The sequence below is a fragment of the Neoarius graeffei genome, chromosome 1, assembly GCF_027579695.1.
Source record: "Neoarius graeffei isolate fNeoGra1 chromosome 1, fNeoGra1.pri, whole genome shotgun sequence".
Lineage (NCBI taxonomy): Eukaryota > Metazoa > Chordata > Actinopteri > Siluriformes > Ariidae > Neoarius > Neoarius graeffei.
Window position 1 is genome coordinate 58,877,003 of NC_083569.1, and position 20,268 is coordinate 58,897,270.

General features: G+C 41.1%; 1 protein-coding gene across 3 annotated transcripts in view; it reads left to right on the forward strand.

The window, feature by feature from the left end:
* Nucleotides 1–9,517: 9,517 nt before the first annotated feature.
* senp3b (SUMO specific peptidase 3b) overlaps nt 9,518–20,268 on the forward strand; it is a 38,155-nt gene continuing 27,404 nt past the window's right edge. Inside the window, exons 1-3 of one of the 3 annotated variants that reach the window (XM_060935602.1) lie at nt 9,518–9,652; nt 18,707–19,444; nt 19,543–19,695. In XM_060935602.1, the coding sequence (XP_060791585.1) occupies nt 18,745–19,444; nt 19,543–19,695 (853 nt within the window). In that variant the 5' untranslated portion in view covers nt 9,518–9,652; nt 18,707–18,744. The remainder of the gene's footprint in view (nt 9,653–18,706; nt 19,445–19,542; nt 19,696–20,268) is intronic. The other 2 variants (XM_060935612.1, XM_060935620.1) reach the window with 2 other exon arrangements.

Here is a 20,268-nt window from a genome sequence, read left to right on the forward strand (position 1 = left end):
GCAGATTAATTGTTATGCTTTCCAGCATAGCACGTTTCCAGTCTGGCACAATTGATTTTAGTAGATGTGGTTTAATAATGACAGAGGTTGCTGAGAGCTCTTAATTTCCCTGAGGGAACCCTCCCAAAGGGATCAATAAAGTTTTATCTAATCTAATCTAATCTAATCTAATCTAATCTAATCTAATCTAATCTAATCTAATCTAATTACACCAAAAGAAATTAGAAAAATAAGCATTCTGCAAAAAGTGTAATACTGTATACAAATTTTAAAAGTCATACAAAAGAATACAAATGGAAAGTTCTAGCCATGTTGTTAAAAATTAGAAATACATTTATGTTTCATTCAAAATTTTCACCCTTATTTGTCAAGGGTTTAAGTGTAATTTAAAAAAAAAAAAAAAAAAAAAAAATATATATATATATATATATATATATATATATATATATATATATATATATATATATATATATATATATATATGAGTGATTCCACGCTTATGGGTACTGAAATGGGGACATGAACTTATTTTTAAAAATTCACCTAAAACCATTTCTTTTTTTTACCATCAGGTCACAAAACATGTAATCTTTAATGAATGATATGTTAAAAGATAACTTTAATTTTCTGAGATGTAATAAAAACATATTTATATGCCAAAGTCAGAACGTAACAGAAGTGTTGTGGACATATATATTCTCAATTTTAACAATGTAGAATTACTTTTTGAAACATAGGAAGGTGATGTTTTAGCAAATATAATTAATAAACATGTGTAGTAGAATAAACATACACATTCTTTCAATAAGATTAACATGGTATATAGCTAGATTGTAATTAATTTGTAACAGACGTGAGATGGACAATCGTAACAGAAGTAATGTAACAGACATCATTTTGGAACTCATAGGCTTGACTTTGGCATATAAATATGTTTTTATTACATCTCAGAAAATTAAAGTTATCTTTTAACATATCATTCATTAAAGATTACATGTTTTGTGACCTGATGGTAAAAAAAGAAATGGTTTTAGGTGAATAAGTTCATGCCCCATTTCAGTACCCATAAGCGTGTATATATATATATATATATATATATATATATATATATATATATGGGGCGGAACGGTGGTGTAGTGGTTAGCGCTGTCGCCTCACAGTAAGAAGGTCCTGGGTTCGAGCCCCGGGGCCGGCGAGGGCCTTTCTGTGCGGAGTTTGCATGTTCTCCCCGTGTCTGCGTGGGTTTCCTCCAGGTGCTCCGGTTTCCCCCACAGTCCAAAGACATGCAGGTTAGGTTAACTGGTGACTCTAAATTGACCGTAGGTGTGAACGTGAGTGTGAATGGTTGTCTGTGTCTCTGTGTCAGCCCTGTGATGACCTGGCGACTTGTCCAGGGTGTACCCCGCCTTTCGCCCGTAGTCAGCTGGGATAGGCTCCAGCTTGCCTGCGACCCTGTAGAAGGATAAAGCAGCTAGAGATAATGAGATGAGATGAGATGAGATGAGATGAGATGAGATGAGGTCTGAAGGAACTAAACAGCTTGCTAGTCATAAATACCCTCCAATGTGGAGATGCTGATGTCTCTGTAAGAGTGTGGACTGATATATTACTCAGGGTGACTCTCTGCAAACTTGGTTTATAAATGTCATTAGGGTCACTTTTTGGGCCTGCCAACAAATAAGCCCTCGAAAGGAGAGTGCAGATTTCAGAATCACAAAACCAGCACAGACAGACGGACAATGCAGGACCTTTAGACACCACAATCTGAGTCCATTTTCATACACACTGTCAGATGGCAGAGACAGGGACAGTTGCGGTAAATCCTTTTATTTAGCAAAGATATAAACAAATACAAAAAGAAAAGGTCAGAGTCAAGAAACAGGCATGAGGTCAGGTGACGTATGAACAGTTTATCAAAGAGCAAGGCAAGGATCACAAAACAAGAAAACAAATGTGGGTCAAAACAAGAAGTGGCAAACACGAACAAAAGGCTTGGTATCTCAGATGTGAAAACAGAGAATAAATACTTTGCAAAGGCACTGTGCTGCAAATTTCTTGCGATTCCTCGAAAACCATTTTAAGGAAGAGCGCCCTAAGGCTGTTGTGCGGCCGCACTAGGAAAACCATGATGATGATGATGAAGTGCGCTTATATCATGTGTGGCAGTAACTGAGTCCAGGTATGTGCAATCAGTAAGTGGGTGAACTTGAATATGTGAGCTGGGAGTCAGAGTCTATGATGACCATGTTTGTAGGCAGAGGTACATGTTGAGGTGACACTTAGTTTCAATTTCCCTTCACTGAAACTAAGGGGCCCAAATCTGTTCCAGCATGACAATGCCCTGTGCACAAAGCGAGCTCCATAAAGACATGGTTTGCCACATGCCACATGGTTTGGAAGAACTTGAGTGGTCTGCACAAAACCCTGACCTCAGCCAGCCCAAGTGAGGACCTTTGCGATGAACTGGAGTGTTGACTGCACCCCAGGCCTCCTCGCCCAACATCAGTGCCTGACCTCACTAATGCTCTTATGGTTGAATGAGCACAAATCCCTATAGCCAAGCTCCAAAATATAGTGGAAAGCTTTCGCAGAAGAATGGAGGGTATTATAACAGAAAAGGGGGACTAAATCTAGAACAAGATGTTAAAAAAGTACAAGGGCAATGGTCACAAACCTTGGGCCATAGTTAGTGTATGATGGCGGTATTTGTGATGAATACTGGCATTTATCTGGTGTTCACAGATCCCCGATCACACAGAAAACTAGGGTTAGGACTAAACTATGCCAGGTGTTGTCCCTGCAAGCTGTGTCTTACCAGTTATCTGACAATTCTGCATCCAATTTGTCACCACCTATGCAACTGCTACAATGCTACATCCAAAACGGCATGCCAGCTATCTATCCATCCATCCATTAACTGTAGCTGCTTATCCTGTTCGACAGGGCCGCAGGCGAGCTGGAGCCCAACTGACTATGGGCGAGAGACAGGATACACCATGCACAAGTCGTCAGGTTATCGCAGGGCTGACAGCATGCCAACTACTATTTAAAAATAAATAAATGAATAAATAAAAGGACTACTTATAACAAACGGGGCGGCATGGTGATGCAGTAGTTAGCACTGTCACAGCAAGAAGGTTCTGGGTTTGAGCCCAGTGGCTGACGAGGGGCCTTTCTGTGCGGAGTTTGCATGCTCTCCCGGGTTTCCTCCGGGTGCTCCGGTTTCCCCCACAGTCCAAAGACATGCAGTTAGGTTAACTAGCTGCTCTAAGTCACCCATAGGTGTGTGTGCAGAAAGGATCTGACCACCCTACCACTGCAATTCTGGCCAAGTCAACCAAACATGGCTTGCCTCAAGCCTGACTTACAACAAAAGTATGAGGAATCAGTAGTAGAAATTCATCCATCCATTATCTGTAGCCGCTTATCCTGTTCTACAGGGTTGCGGGGCAAGCTGGATCCTATCCCAGCTGACTATGGGTGAGAGGCAGGGTACACCCTGGACAAGATGCCAGGTCATCCACATAGACACAAACAAGCATTCACACCTACGGTCAATTTAGAGCCACCAATTAGCCTAACCTGCATGTCTTTGGACTGTGGGGGAAACCAGAGCACCCGGAGGAAACCCACGCAGACACGGGGAGAACATGCAAACTCCACACACAGTTTGGCCCACTGGGCTCGAACACAGGACCTTCTTGCTGTGAGGCGACAGTGCCACCCCCAAGTAGAAGTTCAGACTATTTGTAATGTAAAGTCACACACTTGGCTTTCCACACCATTCATCATCTCTGTTTTTTTTTTTAAGATTAGACAATACAACAAAACAGTAAGAATGAGTGAAAGACAAAGTGACAGACATTCCAAGACATGACAAAGGCATAAATTAAAAAAAATAAGTAATATAGAAAAAAAGGGGGGGGGGGGGGCGGCACGGTGGTGTAGTGGTTAGTACTGTCGCCTCACGGCAAGAAGGTCCGGGTTCGAGCCCCGGGGCCGGCGAGGGCCTTTCTGTGTGGAGTTTGCATGTTCTCCCCGTGTCCGCGTGGGTTTCCTCCGGGTGCTCCGGTTTCCCCCACAGTCCAAAGACATGCAGGTTAGGTTAACTGGTGACTCTAAATTGACCGTAGGTGTGAATGTGAGTGTGAATGGTTGTCTGTGTCTATGTGTCAGCCCTGTGATGACCTGGCGACTTGTCCAGGGTGTACCCCGCCTTTCGCCCGTAGTCAGCTGGGATAGGCTCCAGCTTGCCTGCGACCCTGTAGAACAGGATAAAGCGGCTAGAGATAATGAGATGAGATGAGATGAGATGAGATGAGAAAAAAAAGGGGTGATAAGATAAATAAGTGAATAAAATAACATAAAATAATAAATAGAAATAAGTTTAAATAAAGAAAAGGAGATATAAAACAGGGCAAATTGAAATGACAGACAATTTCACTTAATATAATTTGAATAAAATTGAATAGCTGATAAGCACTTTTTATTGGATTCGATATGTGACAGAGACTCAAAATACATTTTTAATTCAATTAAAAATAATGGGAATGTAGGGGCTGCCTTGGACATTTTGACTTTATGTATATGGAATTTACCTAATAATATAAGGAGATTAATTATGTTAAATTTATTATTGTACAAGAAAGTGCCAACAATAATGATTTTCTCATCAAAGTGATACTTGACTGTAGTTTTAGCGAAAAGAAAATTTCCCAAATCTTTCCAAAAGGTGATACAAAATGGGCATTTATAAAATAAATGGATGATACTTTCTCTCTCTTTTTTACAAGAGGTACAGCTGTCATCGATATCGGAAAATGTGGAGATGTATGCATTAGTAGGAAAGATGTAATAGTTTAAGATGTAATTCTCTGGTTTGTTAGAAATTAAAAATTTAAATGGGACAAGCCAAGCTCTACTCCAGTTTATATCTTTGAAGAGGGAGTTCCAATAAGTCTTTCCATGAGGAGTTATTTTTCTTTTGCTATAAAGGCATCTTCTAATATGTTTATTTGTACATTTATAACTAATAAACTGGATTCCATCTAAATAAAGTGTCTGTTGAAGGTTAATAACCTCGTGTAGATTACTACAGCCTTTCATTAGCTCTTTCAAACCGCTGGGAATAGAGCTAACTATAAATCTATATTCCTTGGGTTTGATGGGAAATCCTTTTTTTGCAGAAACATCTCAGATGACAATCAATGACCTTCGTTGTTAAAAAGATCCTTTAAAAATATTACGTTTTTTTCGACCCAGTTTTGACAATACAGGGACTTGCGTCCTTTAGTAATATTCTTCTTATTCCAAATTATTGTTTTGTGTGGAGAAAAATTGTGTGAGTAGCACAATTTCCATGCTAATAAAGCCTGTTGATAGAATTTTGATAGCTCAAGGGGGAGCTTGGATACATTATAATCACATCTTAACAGAAACTGTAGACCTCCTACTTCTTTAAATATGTTGTGTGGGATGAAATACCATATAGAATCAGGTGTTGTCAAACATTCTTTCACCCATTTCATTTTAAACGTGTAATTTAAGTCCTAAGTCCAAAAGTTCGAAGCCACCTTCCTCCCTGGATCCAGACAAGATCTCCTTCCTCAGGTAATGGTGTTTATTCTTCCACACAAAGTTAATGAAGATGGTATTGATGTCTTTGCAGGTTGAGTCCAAGACAGTGAGAGAGAGAGCAGGGTAGACAAAACGTGACACTCCTTCGGATTTAGTTAACAAAATTCATCCTATGATGGAAAGGTCTCTTTGTAGCCACATGTCTCATCTCATCTCATTATCTCGAGCCACTTTATCCTGTTCTACAGGGTTGCACGCAAGCTGGAGCCTATCCCAGCTGACTACGGGTGAAAGGCGGGGTACACCCTGGACAAGTCGCCAGGTCATCACAGGGCTGACACATAGACACAGACAACCATTCACACTCACATTCACACCTACGGTCAATTTAGAGTCACCAGTTAACCTAACCTGCATGTCTTTGGACTGTGGGGGAAACCGGAGCACCCGGAGGAAACCCACACGGACACGGGGAGAACATGCAAACTCCACACAGAAAGGCCCTCGTCGGCCACGGGGCTCGAACCCGGACCTTCTTGCTGTGAGGCGACAGCGCTAACCACTACACCGCCGTGCCGCCTAGCCACATGTTTAAAATGGATTTGGTTTTGTGAAGTTTTGGGGTCCTTACAAACATGAATTCCAAGATATTTAACACAGTTTTTAACAGGTATGTTATACAAGGGGCCTTTCTGTGTGGAGTTTGCATGTTCTCCCCGTGTCTGCGAGGGTTTCCTCCGGGTGCTCCGGTTTCCCCCACAGTCCAAAGACATGCAGGTTAGGTTAACTGGTGACTCTAAATTGAGCGTAGGTGTGAATGTGAGTGTGAATGGTTGTCTGTGTCTATGTGTCAGCCCTGTGATGACCTGGCGACTTCTCCAGGGTGTACCCCGCCTTTCGCCCGTAGTCAGCTGGGATAGGCTCCAGCTTGCCTGCAACCCTGTAGAACAGGATAAAGCGGCTAGAGATAACACTGGGGAACACAATTTTTGTTGAGTTAGGTCTGACAGCTGTTTTTAACTAATTTTTGGGTGCGGAATCCAAAACTGATCTCAGTTTTTCTCTATCACGTCAAGTTATTGAACTATAGGATCCCCGTTTTCTTAAAAAATATGAAAAATACTGTACTTAACAGATATGTGCTTGTTTTATAAAAATTTACAAATATTGACATACAATGAAATATGAAAGAAACAGGCATGACTGCAATGTTTATTTAACACTATTATGTTTTTACAAAGGATATGGCTACTGTAATTATAATTGTGTGCAAGAAGAAGAAGAAACCTTTATTTGTCACATGCACACTTCAAGCACAGTGAAATTCATCCTCTGCATTTAACCCATCTGAAGCAGTGAACACACGCACACACACTCAGAGCAGTGGGCAGCCACACTAGAGCACCCAGGGAACAGTCAGGGGTTCGGTACCTTGCTCAAGAGCACCTCAGCCCAAGGCCGCCCCATGTTAACCGAACTGCATGTCTTTGGGGGAAACCGGAGCACCCGGAGGAAACCCACGCAGACCCACACAGAAAGGCCCTCGCCGGCCACTGGGTTCAAACCCGGAACCTTCTTGCTGTGAGGCAACTGTGCTAACCACTACACCACCGTGCCGCCTGTGCAAGTCATTAAAGTGCCATTCCACCATTGGATGTATTCTTTGGCATAAAATACAATATATTTTGACAACATATATAAATGGTATCACTAGATAGAGAAATATTTTAGCTTCAAAATGATATATCAAACAGAATTTTTTGACAACGACAAGTATATTAATTTTGCGACCAAAGTCACCTACCCTTTTAATTTCCGCGCGTGATGTCATCGGCAGGTTCCCCTTCTTGTGTACCACGTGACGTGTGACGTGGCACATATTATCAGCAATGGCGGATAGAACGCGATAAAAATAATACCAATAAATCTAGCTAATACCAATAAATCTAGCTAACTGAAAGATTAAGTCAAAATTTTTCGCAATTTTTTTGGCCCCCATATACGAGGAGAAATGACTCTCTCACTTTGGGGGTTTCCTGGTCTAAAAATAGACCGACACGTGGTACACAAGAAGGGGAACCTGCCGATGACATCACGTTTCACTACCGCGCGGAAATTAAAAGGGTAGGTGACTTTGGTCGCAAAATTAATATACTTGTCTCTCATCTCATTATCTCTCGCCGCTTTATCCTTCTACAGGGTCGCAGGCAAGCTGGAGCCTATCCCAGCTGACTACGGGCGAAAGGCGGGGTACACCCTGGACAAGTTGCCAGGTCATCACAGGGCTGACACATAGACACAGACAACCATTCACACTCACATTCACACCTACGGTCAATTTATGGCCCTTTTCCACTACCCTTTTTCAGCTCACTTCAGCTCGCTTCAGCTCACTTCAGCCCGACACGGCTTGCGTTTCGACTACCAAAAACCAGCACGACTCAGCTCGCTTCAGCCCTGCTTAGCCCCTAAAACTCGCACCGTTTTGGAGTGGGGCTGAAGCGAGCCAAAGCGAGCCGAGTGAGGCTGGGGGCGTGAGCAGACACTCCCCTGTGCACTGATTGGTGAGGAGGAGTGTCCTCACATGCCCACACACGCCCCGCGAGCGCGCTGTGATCTGTAAACACCGCAAACCCGGAAGGAGAAGAATTACGAATTACGAGAATTTCTGAAGCCTTATGCGCCTCGCCTCATCTATACGCTCTTGCCAGTATCTGTCCGCGTTGTCGGTGACAACAAGCCACAGCACCAAGACCAGCAACACTAATGACTCCATGTCCTCCATGTTTATTGTTTACTATTCGGGTCATGAGACTACCGCTTAAAAGATCACTGATGTCACTGTTTGCACTGCTTAACGACATCACCTGACGTCCACCCACTTTCGCTAACTCCACCCAATGTGTCCACCCACTTCCAGCCAGCACGGTTCAGCGCGGTTGTTGTCGAAATGCAACTCCAACAGCCCCGCTCAGCCCGACTCAGCCGCGTTTGTAGTGGAAAAGCGGCATTAGAGTCACCAGTTAACCTAACCTGCATGTCTTTGGACTGTGGGGGAAACCGGAGCACCCGGAGGAAACCCACGCGGACACGGGGAGAACATGCAAACTCCACACAGAAAGGCCCTCGCCGGCCCCGGGGATCGAACCCGGACCTTCTTGCTGTGAGGTGACAGCGCTAACCACTACACCACCGTGCCGCCCACTAATATACTTGTCGTTGTCAAAAAATTATGTTTGATATATCATTTTGAAGCTAAAAGATTTCTCTGTCTAGTCATGTTGTCATAAAATATATTGTATTTTATGCCAAAGAATACATCCAATGGTGGAATGGCACTTTAAGGAAAAAATATATGTTTATAGCTCTTTCTGGAGTGTTCAACTTGAGGACTATCTCGTTTGATGCTCCAACAATAGTCAGCCATCATATGTACACCCCATCTACCCTGATAACGTTCTTCCATAACCTTCAAATAGTCTTACTATAGTGGAATTTTGCTTATCTGGAGGGTAAGCTGTGGAGAAAAAACTTGACGTGCTAGAAAAAAAAACTGACTGCAATTTTGGAATCAGCATTTAGTTTTAATCAGCATAAAAATCTAACTCAACAGAATTTTTTTTTTTCAAATTGTTCCCCAGTGTTATGAGATGAGATGAGATGAGATGAGATTTGTTCAGTTTTAGGCCTGATGCAGCTGAAAACGAGAGATATAGAATGTTCAATCTGTTGTTTATCCCTTAGAAATAAAGCTGTCATCAGCCAGTTGAGTTATTCTTAGCTCTTTACCAAAAATGAATAAACTTTTAAGGACAGGATCATGGAGAACGTGCAATGAAAGTAACTCAACAACAATCACTCATCATCTCTGCAGGAGCGAGGTGGGAGAGCTACTGACGTCATCAACAAAGGCTAGGCAACAGTCGCGTCACAGCTTCGTTGAAAGAAAGCGACGGGCTTCATTGATTAGGGCTGAAATTCTCCTCATTCCAGATCTGCGACAAATATTAGACACTAAGTGAACTGCACAGCTAATACGCATCTACTGATACTCATACAAAACTGCACTCGGACGGTGAGTGTTACCTTGAAATAAATAAACGAAATGCAGGAAGATACGATATGATGACCAATGTTTAGGCCAGCTAGCTACCTAGCCTGCTAATTATGCACGCTTTATTAACATCACATTGTAGGGACTAAAAAACAAACCCCATATATATATATATATATATATATATATATATATATATATATATATCTCGGATCCTGAAGTGAGTCATGGCAGGAGTCCCTGCAGTTATTCAACATGCATAGCATCATGTGAAAAAATGAGTAATTTATTCAAGAGCAAATGCAGCCGGACCACACGAAGACACGTTTATAAACATGCTCGGCTGCGGTTAAAGGCTAACCTGTTAGTAAAAGCGGCTGAATTACAGGAGATGCTTCTGCAGACAGACACCGTGTTATTTTTCTATACAGAGTAAAAAAAAAAAGTCTTTTTGTTCTGGCCAAACCTGTAAGAGTGTTTGTTTAGCATGTTCTAGCATTATTTTATTAGCTGTATTTGTAGCCTACACTACCGTTCAAAAGTTTGGGGTCACCCAGACAATTTTGTGTTTTCCATGAAAAGTCACACTTTTATTTACCACCATAAGTTGTAAAACGAATAGAAGATATAGTCAAGACATTTTTCTGGCCATTTAGCTGTGCTAACATGATTGTACAAGGGTTTTCTAATCATCCATTAGCCTTCTGAGGCAATGAGCAAACACATTGTACCATTAGAACACTGGAGTGAGAGTTGCTGGAAATGGGCCTCTATACACCTATGGAGATATTGCACCAAAAACCACACATTTGCAGCTAGAATAGTCATTTACCACATTAGCAATGTATAGAGTGGATTTCTGATTAGTTTAAAGTGAAAAGAACAGTGCTTTTCTTTCAAAAATAAGGACATTTCAAAGTGACCCCAAACTTTTGAACGGTAGTGTATATGAACATATCGAAGTCAATTACAGATCTAACTTTCAAGAAATGCACCAAGTTCATTCGTCTAAGGTTTCGGAGTCCTGGTTTGTTTAGGGTTGTTTTACAACCAGGGTACAAAGTTTGTGTCACAGGGGTCCAAAATTCAAACTGGTTCTTGGTTTTGTGTAATCTGCTATAAGATGGGAGAAACAAATGAAGTGATTCTCGGAGAGCACTTTTTTTTTTTTGGACAATTCAGAATCCACGACTTCCATAGTGCTTTTAAATATAAGACTGTAAGCTGTGTGTTAGTTGTCTCTAATATTTATGTCCCAATAACTTGACCACATTTTAGAATGAAAATAATAATTTTAGATATGTTATTTTATATTGAAAAATTAGCTGTCTCGGAGAGGACTTTTTTTTTGATACAATTACGTACTAATTTGATCAAAATAGTCTGAAAACTTACTGGCATTCAACGTTAAAACTTAACTATGTTTCCAATGATATGGAACCAAATATGTGTTTTATGGTATAAAGAATGATTTAAGTGCATCCCTTTTGGAGCTACCTGTGGTCAAAAAAGCACTTTTTCTAAATGACACGAGTAATTTTGCTAAATATGACATATATTGCCATACAGTCACCAAAAATAACGTTATCACCAAATTTCTTTTTGCATGGTAAATAGAGCTATCACAGGGCTACAATAAACAACCAAGTTTATTTAGTCAAGCCTTTTGATATTGAAGATAAGTGTTAAATGTGATTTTTAGCTTGCGTAGCCTGATTATAAAACAACCCTTTACATTTTTTCATTTTGGAAAAAATATGCAATAAGCATCATGGCTGTGTGTAGTGAAAAGAATTGTGTCGAGTCCCTACTTTAACAACAGACTATTTTAAAAAAAAAGATGCAACTGGAAACGAGTGCTTTTAAATTCAACATTTCGACACTACAAACTTCTCAGGCCTGTGTATAAAGCCTGAGCATGCAATAATATTTTTTAATAAGTCGCCACATATATCCTGATTGATTTGATTTCAACCAAGGAAATTCTGAGAGCAGGGTCATCTCGAGTTCAAAAGAAAAAAAAAAACATCCGGTTGTTGCATGATATTGTCAGTACTATACAGTGCTGCTTGAAAGTTTGTGAACCCTTTAGAATTTTCTATATTTCTGCATAAATGACCTAAAACATCATCAGATTTTCACACAAGTCCTAAAAGTAGATAAAAGAACCCAGTTAAACAAATGAGACAAAAATATTATACTTGGTCATTTATTTATTGAGGAAAATGATCCAATATTACATATCTGTGAGTGGCAAAAGTATGTGAACCTTTGCTTTCAGTATCTGGTGTGACCCCCTTGTGCAGCAATAACTGCAACTAAATGTTTCCAGTAACTGTTGATCAGCCCTGCACACCGGCTTGGAGGAATTTTAGCCCATTCCTCCGTACAGAACAGCTTCAACTCTGGGATGTTGGTGGGTTTCCGCACATGAACTGCTCACTTCAGGTCCTTCCACAACATTTCGATTGGATTAAGGTCAGGACTTTGACTTGGCCATTCCAAAACATGAACTTTATTCTTCTTTAACAATTCTTTGGTAGAACGACTTGTGTGCTTAGGGTCGTTGTCTTGCTGCATGACCCACCTTCTCTTGAGATTCAGTTCATGGACAGATGTCCTGACATTTTCCTTTAGAATTTGCTGGTATAATTCAGAATTCATTGTTCCATCAATGATGGCAAGCTGTCCTGGCCCAGATGCAGCAAAACAGGCCCAAACCATGATACTACCACCACTATGTTTCACAGATGAGATAAGGTTCTTATGCTGGAATGCAGTGTTTTCCTTTCTCCAAACGTAATGCTTCTCATTTAAACCAAAAAGCTCTATTACAGTCTCATCCATCCACAAAACATTTTTCCAATAGCCTTCTGGCTCGTCCACATGATTTTTAGCAAACTGCAGACGAGCAGCAGTGTTCTTTTTGGAGAGCAGTGACTTTCTCCTTGCAACTCTGGCATGCACACCATTGTTGTTCAGTGTTCTCCTGATGTTGGACTCATGAACATTAACATTAGCCAATGTGAGAGAGGCCTTCAGTTGCTTAGAAGTTTCCCTGGGGTCCTTTGTGACCTTGCCGACTATTACACACCTTGCTCTTGGAGTGATCTTTGTTGGTCGACCACTCCTGGGGAGGGTAACAATGGTCTTGAATTTCTTCTGTTTGTACACAGTCTGTCTGACTGTGGATTGGTGGAGTCCAGACTCTTTAGAGATGGTTTTCTGGGGGCGTTGTGGCTCAGGTGGATAAGGCGCCATACCATAAATCCGGGGACCCAGATTCGATTCCAACCCTAGGTCATTTCCTGATCCCTCCCCGTCTCTCTCTCCCGCTCATTTCCTGTCTCTACACTGTGCTATCCAATAAAGGTGAAAAAAGCCCAAAAAAATCTTTAAAAAAAGAAGAGATGGTTTTGTAACCTTTTCCAGCCTGATGAGCATCAACAACGCTTTTTCTGAGGTCCTCAGAAATCTACTTTGTTGGTACCATGATAAACTTCTACAAACATGTGTTGTGAAGATCAGACTTTGATAGATCCCTGTTCTTTAAATAAAACAGGGTGCTCACTCACACCTCATTGTCATCCCATTGATTGAAAACACCTGACTCTAACTTCACCTTCAAATTAACTGCTAATCCTAGAGGTTCATGTACTTTTGCCACTCACAGATATGTAATTCTGGATCATTTTCCCCAATAAGTAAATGACCAAGTATAATATTTTTGTCTCATTTGTTTAACTGGGTTCTTTTATCTACTTTTAGGACTTGTGTGAAAATCTGATGATGTTTTAGGTCATATTTATGCAGAAATATAGAAAATTCTAAAGGGTTCACAAACTTTCAAGCACCACTGTATGACAATTATATTAATACATATTGCAGTTTTGATATACTTTATCATTTATTAAAATATGCATATAGCAGGGGCAGCATGGTACGGGAGTGGTTAGCACTGTTGCTTCACCATTGTGGGTTCGAACCTTGCAGCCAGCCAACTGTGCAGAGTTTCTGTGCAGAGTTTGCATCTTCTCCCTGTGTCTGTGTGGGTTTACTCCCGTAGTCCCGCAGTCCAGTGACATGAAGATTGGGTCAACTGGTGTGAGGGAAATTTAGTGAATGAACATTATTATTCTGTGTTTCTGTGTGTTGAACTCAAATGGCCTAGTGTACTGAGAAAGTTGTTTTTTTTTCCCTTCATGTAATTGCTTTTCTGTGGCCTTGGTAGTGATAAGCAGGGTGTCTGAGTTCCTGCACATCCCAGAGCATGCCAGGTGCACGCTTTAACAAAGCTTCATAGAAAATCTTGAGCCAATCACGTATGGATGCGAGATCTTTAGAGTATAATAGAAAACATTCCTGAGAAACAACTCAGAGTGCACTCTCATCACTGGAGGTGGTGTTTTGTTTTAATTTTGTTTCTTTCTATTTTATATATCTGTTTATATGATCTACTATAATAAATAACTGAAAAGACAACTGCTAAGCGTTCTGAAGTGTTTATTAAAAGTTTCCATTACACTGGCTACTCAAAATTACCCATAGGTGTGAATTTATAATTATTTTTTTAATTGTCTGACATGATTTTGATTACTGACATAATTCAGAATTATCTGGACTGTGTGAGATTGGTCAGGCTGGCACAGACAGCACACAAACACTGAGGCTACATCCACACGACAACGGCAACGAGATTTTATTTTAAAAAATATCGCGTCCATATGGGCAATGGATCAGTAAAATATCAGGTACATAACGCAACGCTTGCTGAAAACGATGCAATACACATGCCACACCTCTACGTGCGCTGTAAGACGGTCCCATCGGAGACACCAGAACAGTGGAAGAAATAGATGCATGCGCATAAACCCCTTCTTCTACCGGGGATGAAATACTCACAAGAACAAACACACAACAAGAAGAAGAAGATGGCTGCGACTACGCGAGGAAATCGTGCCTTCTGTGTGTACAAATTAGTTTTATTAGTGTGCATAGTTTTATATAACTTAATTTTCTTACTGTGTGTGAACATTTTGAAAAGCATTTTTATATAATTTATATAACTTTTTATATTGTGTGTGAACATTTTGAAAAGCAGCCTTATCCAATAAAAAAAAGAAATTCAAGAAATGGTTCAGTTACTTGTTTATTTAAAAGAAAAGCTGTATACAAAAGTGAATGCAATGCAGTGGTTCATACAAAACAGCGAGAGTGCTGCTTGTTCTAGTCATGTGGTTGTGACGTCATCGTAAACAAATCCGTTCTACTCATCCAGACGACTTCGCAATGGCGCCGTTGCCAGATTTTTCCACTCTGGAACCCGTTCTCAAAAAATATCGTTGTGGGGCACCCAAAACGCCGGTGCCGTGTGGACGCCAGGCCGAAACGATAAACAATTTTATCAAATTCACCTGAATCCGTTGCCGTGTGGACAGGGCCTGAGTGATTGGTTCAAGGCATCTGTACTTATTGCTACTATTGCATGGGCGATATCATTGTATCCCTCCTGAAATCCAATATCAAGATTAGTATCCTGATAATGATAGCAATACAGATTCATTGAAGAGTTTACCTGTGTACATCAAATGGGGAAATCTGTGATTTGTACATCTGTAATTTGCAAGCATGGATAGCAAAATTTGTCAAGTAAATAACTTCGGCGTATTCTCTCCCTTACAGAAATAAACACGCTCTCTCTCTCTCACACACACACACACACACGCTTGTTTCTGCATACCTGCCTGACCGAGTGTGTAGAAAGTGGTAAACAGGCTTAGAAATCCATAGATCCTTACATGCAAACATAGATTACTGTGTTCAACATTTTACATTGTATAAAATGTTTAAAAAATAAGCACACAGTATTGATATTTTAAGTTAGGATTGATTTTCAAAAGGAAATGAAAAGAATCAAGTGTCAATACTTCAGCCCATTCCTACTTAGGCCATCCTTAAAAAAAAAATCCGTTTCCTGTCCACCGGGTGTGGACGCCAGGCCGAAACGATAAACAATTTTATCAGATTCACCTGAATCCGTTGCCGTGTGGACAGGGCCTGAGTGATTGGTTCAAGGTGTCTGTACTTATTGCTACTATTGCATGGGCGATATCATTGTATCCCTCCTGAAATCCAATATCAAGATTAGTATCCTGATAATGATAGCAATACAGATTCATTGAAGAGTTTACCTGTGTACATCAAATGGGGAAATTTGTGATTTGTACATGTGTAATTTGCAAGCATGGATAGCAAAATTTGTCAAGTAAATAACTTCGGCGTATTCTCTCCCTTACAGAAATAAACACGCTCTCTCTCTCACACACACACACACACACACACGCGCACACACGATTTTCAAAAGGAAATGAAAAGAATCGTCAATACTTCAGCCCATTCCTACTTAGGCCATCCTTAAAAAAAAAATCCGTTTCCTGTCCACCGGGTGAGCAAAAAAAATTTCAGTAGGGAGGGAGGGATTTTTTTTATTTTATTTTTTTTAATGGATGGGTAAGAAATCGCAATGCTGTGTTTTGCTTTTTTTTCAGTACTTTTTTATTACAAAAGCAGACACATTTAATAAAATGACAGTTTAATCAACTGAAACTTGTACAAAAACTTTGTTAGCATTTTAAATGCTCACTGCAACATTTGCAAAACTTTTACAAAGGTACTTAAAATGTCCGACACACTGACTTTTTGTAGTTCTAAATCGAGCGTTAGGCCTAGTTCGGATGAAATTACACTATTAAAATGATCACTGAATGATTTGTTTTTCTGAATCTTTACTATTTTGTTGTTCGCTAGAATACCATTTTGTGATTTCACACTTAAGCAAATGTTTGAAAACTCCGGATCTCCTTCCTTCATGGTGGCTGCCATTTTTTTTGTGCCGCACGTAGCATGCGCAGAGCTGATTCGACAGGGCTTTCCACAAGCACCGGCTGCCGGCCATACAGTCGACTACACAATTAAGTCCAGCCGGCTACTTTAATGACTATTTTTGTAGCCCGCAGGCTCTAAATATTAATTTTCGATTTTAATAAAATTAAATGTTTATCTAACGGACTGACAATAATGTCAAACTGAACCGCACTCATTTAAGTTGTGATTCGCGCTGTTTGTACCGATAATAACCACAAATTCCCCGCCGACTTCGTTGATCAAGGGAGAGTAACTCATCCGCGGCCCCGACATGCGGTGTGCGCGCGCACTCGGCGGAGGCAGTAGTGTGTCGGGGCTGTCGGAGGCGACATCGGAGGGAACAGAAGCAGAGATGACGCTTATTTTGTCTCTGGTAAACCAGTCTTCTCTCGTTCAATTATGTGCTGGCATCAAAAGACACCGTTGGTTGTAAATGAAACCAAACTGAGTCGTTGGAGTGTATTTGCATACACAAATGGAGAAATGTTCGCTGAGTGTTTAATTGTGTAGCCCCACTGCAGACCGTTGTCGTTAATTCATAGCATGCTCAGTTGCGTGAATGTGTCATGCACTGAAAATAAGAGATTTACAAGCCAGGAACGCCTCATGATGCAATACGCAAGAAAAGAAAGATGATTTACTGCCATTTTACTTTGTATTTGAGTAAAGTGAATAAATAAATAAATGGTCTGTGGAAAATACATTTAATCCTGGGAACTGCATGCACAGGAGTTTATTATTAGTGATGCAGTGCTATGCATTGCAAACTATTGACTCCCATATAGGGAGTCAATAGTTTGCAGTGCAAAGCACAGCAAACTCTTGTTCTTCCGTTTTTCATCTTCCGTACAAATTTCGATTTCGAATAACCCAATAACCGTACATCGCACACAGACAAACAATACATCAAAAAGTGCAACTTGATCGGACTCGCTATGCTATTACTTTGTTCAGCATTCTATGTTCAGCATTCTACGTAGTTGCGAAAAAAATCACAATTTCCCATTCATTTTCTATGGAATTAATTGAAAAAAATCGCACATTTTCAATGTTTTTCAAACATCCTCTGCTCTGGCATGCTTTCACCTAGAGACATGATTCAAACTTTAAAACGTAGACAAACTTCTCCTGTGTGGATCTGGCATTCAACTTTTTTGCTGGGTTCTATACTTTTTGATCAGTCACAGATCAAACACCATGATCAACTCTGGAGAAATTCAGACTTTATAATGGGTGTCTATGGCGTTACACACCAGCGGGGCTCAGGAATTTAGAGTGTAGGCAGCCTGAAAAAAAAAGCTCTAACTTTCTCATTTAAACTGTGTTTTCAGCCACAATTTTCACTCTACACACACAATTTTCTCAAAAGTAGTAGTCACACTTGTCTTGATTCACACAATGTGTCTACCTGAGCGATAGGATTTACAGTTTTTGAATGAGAAGGCTGAAAGTAAGGAGAGGACAGGCGCGCTGCCCCATAGACTCCCATTATAAACGTGGGAGCGCTGTGACTGCAAAATCAGAAAAGTCACTTGTTTTTAACTCGCTCTATTGTCCACATTTTTTACACTAGGGACAAAAAAATGACATCAATGTGTTCATGGGAGCCTTGTAGCACTCAATATGAAAGAATTTTGTGAGAATTTTCCTTTCGTTTCCGTGTAAATCAGCGTTGTTCGAGGAGAGGGAACTCTGAGAAAAAGCGCTCTTTGCTTGTCATATTGTATCTCTTCCCTGCATCTGAGCACCGTTACCAAGGCGACGAGCTCCACTCAGGGAGCAGAGAGGGGAGGGGCTGCGCTCTCTCTCTCTCTCTCTCTCACACACACACACACACCCCCGGCGGCTACTTATTTGTCATGGCTGGCTAGTATGAGCCTTAGTGGAAAGCCCTGGGAATGCGGAAATGTCAAGTTCGATTTTAGATTTACGAACCCGAAAAAAATGTCGGAAAACCGGCGTTAAAAAAAAAATTTCACCCGCACAAACGGCACTCACCCGGCCGGTGGACCGAAAACAGAACATTTTTTAATAATGGCCTTACTGCAGCTTTCTGGTGTTTATAATATTTCCAGGACCAGTTTTACCCTAACAGTTACCCAGTGATGCATTGTACAACCTACCTATTCCTTTGACCATATGTTGTTGCAGACGGCGAGCTGGCGCAGGTAGCAGGGTGCCCGTGGACCATGAGGGACAGCGGGGCAAGCTTGGCTCCGAACCGCTGGCAGAGGGAGCTTTCCTTGGCAGTGAGCCATGAGGGCAGTGGTGGAGGTATGGCAGGGGGGCACCTGTTGGGCCCTGATTCTCCTCCTAATGCCCAAAGTGCTATGGACTTCAAAGTGGGCCACAAGGAGAGGGGCTGGACTAGAGAATACATAGAGACTGATGAGATGGATGAAGAAGATGGATTTGATGAAGAAGAAGAAGAGGAGGAGGAATTAGAAGAGAGCCAGTTGGATGAAGGTGAGGAGATCAGTTCTGAATGTGCTCCAGTAGAAGAAGATGAAGGAATGGGGGACTGGCATGACCCACATGAATCGTTGCCTCAAATGGCACATTACTACCAGAACTTTTCACCTTCAAATAAGGAGCAAGACAAACCTGAAGCCAAGGATGTCCTTGAAAGACCCCTCTGGGCTCGGCTTCGTGGCCTCAGGCAGCAGAGGCTGAAGCAGTGGAGGAGGCTTCGGGCCTCTACGCGGCTGCGCTTTCGTCTTGCTCAGAACTGGAAAACATGGCGGCAACATGCACAGTGGGTTGGCACACTTGGGTACAGACGGGCAAGGCGGTGGCGTCAGTATAATCTTTATCCAAGCAGACAGAGGCGGAACCTGGTGTCAAACAGCTCGAGAGTAACAGCACCGACTGCAAATGAAGGTGAGACAGGCAAGTTTAACATTTCATAGAGGAACAATGGCATTTATCAGTATTTTTCTTATCAACATAATACAGTACTTGATAAAAATGTGTCCATTTCTTCTCAGAAGCTCCGTTCAATGATTTGAATGGATATCCTGGCATTTCCCAGTCCAACTCAGCAGTCAGTGCTGGAAACAGCGAAAGGCAGGACTTCCACCCAGTTTCCGTGCAAAGAGTGGAGATGGCCCTCACAAAAGAGCATGTGTCCTGTGTCCAAGGTAAATGTTAATATTCATTAAAGCCCCTGGCAGCATGGTTTCAAATATTAAAAAAGTGAAACTAATGTCATTAAATAAGCATTTACCAATGGTACTTTCAAGATATGTTGATCCATAACTACAATTTAATTCTAACTATCTGCTAAAAAGTCGACTTTTCGCTCTGATCAGAACTGTGTGCCCATGTCACATCACATACTGATTTACAGTGGTGTCTCCACGGCAGTATAAACCACTTGGGCTAGTACTAGGAAAATGTGTAGGTATCACAAGGTGGTACTTTGGGTTTTCTATGTATATATGTTATGGATGTTGCCTGGTGTGCTGCTGTATTTTTCACATATTTGTATTGTCACTGGGCTTGCAGTAAGCAGCAAAATCTTTCCATTCATCCATTATCTATACTGCTTATCTATTGCGAGCAATCCCAAGAGGCAGGGTACACTGTGGACAGGCTTCCAGTTGATTACAGGGCTAACACAGACAAACAGCCATTCACATCTATGGGGAGTTTAAAGTAGCCAGTTGACCTCATCATGTCTTTGGACCATGGGAGGAAACGGGCATGAGGAG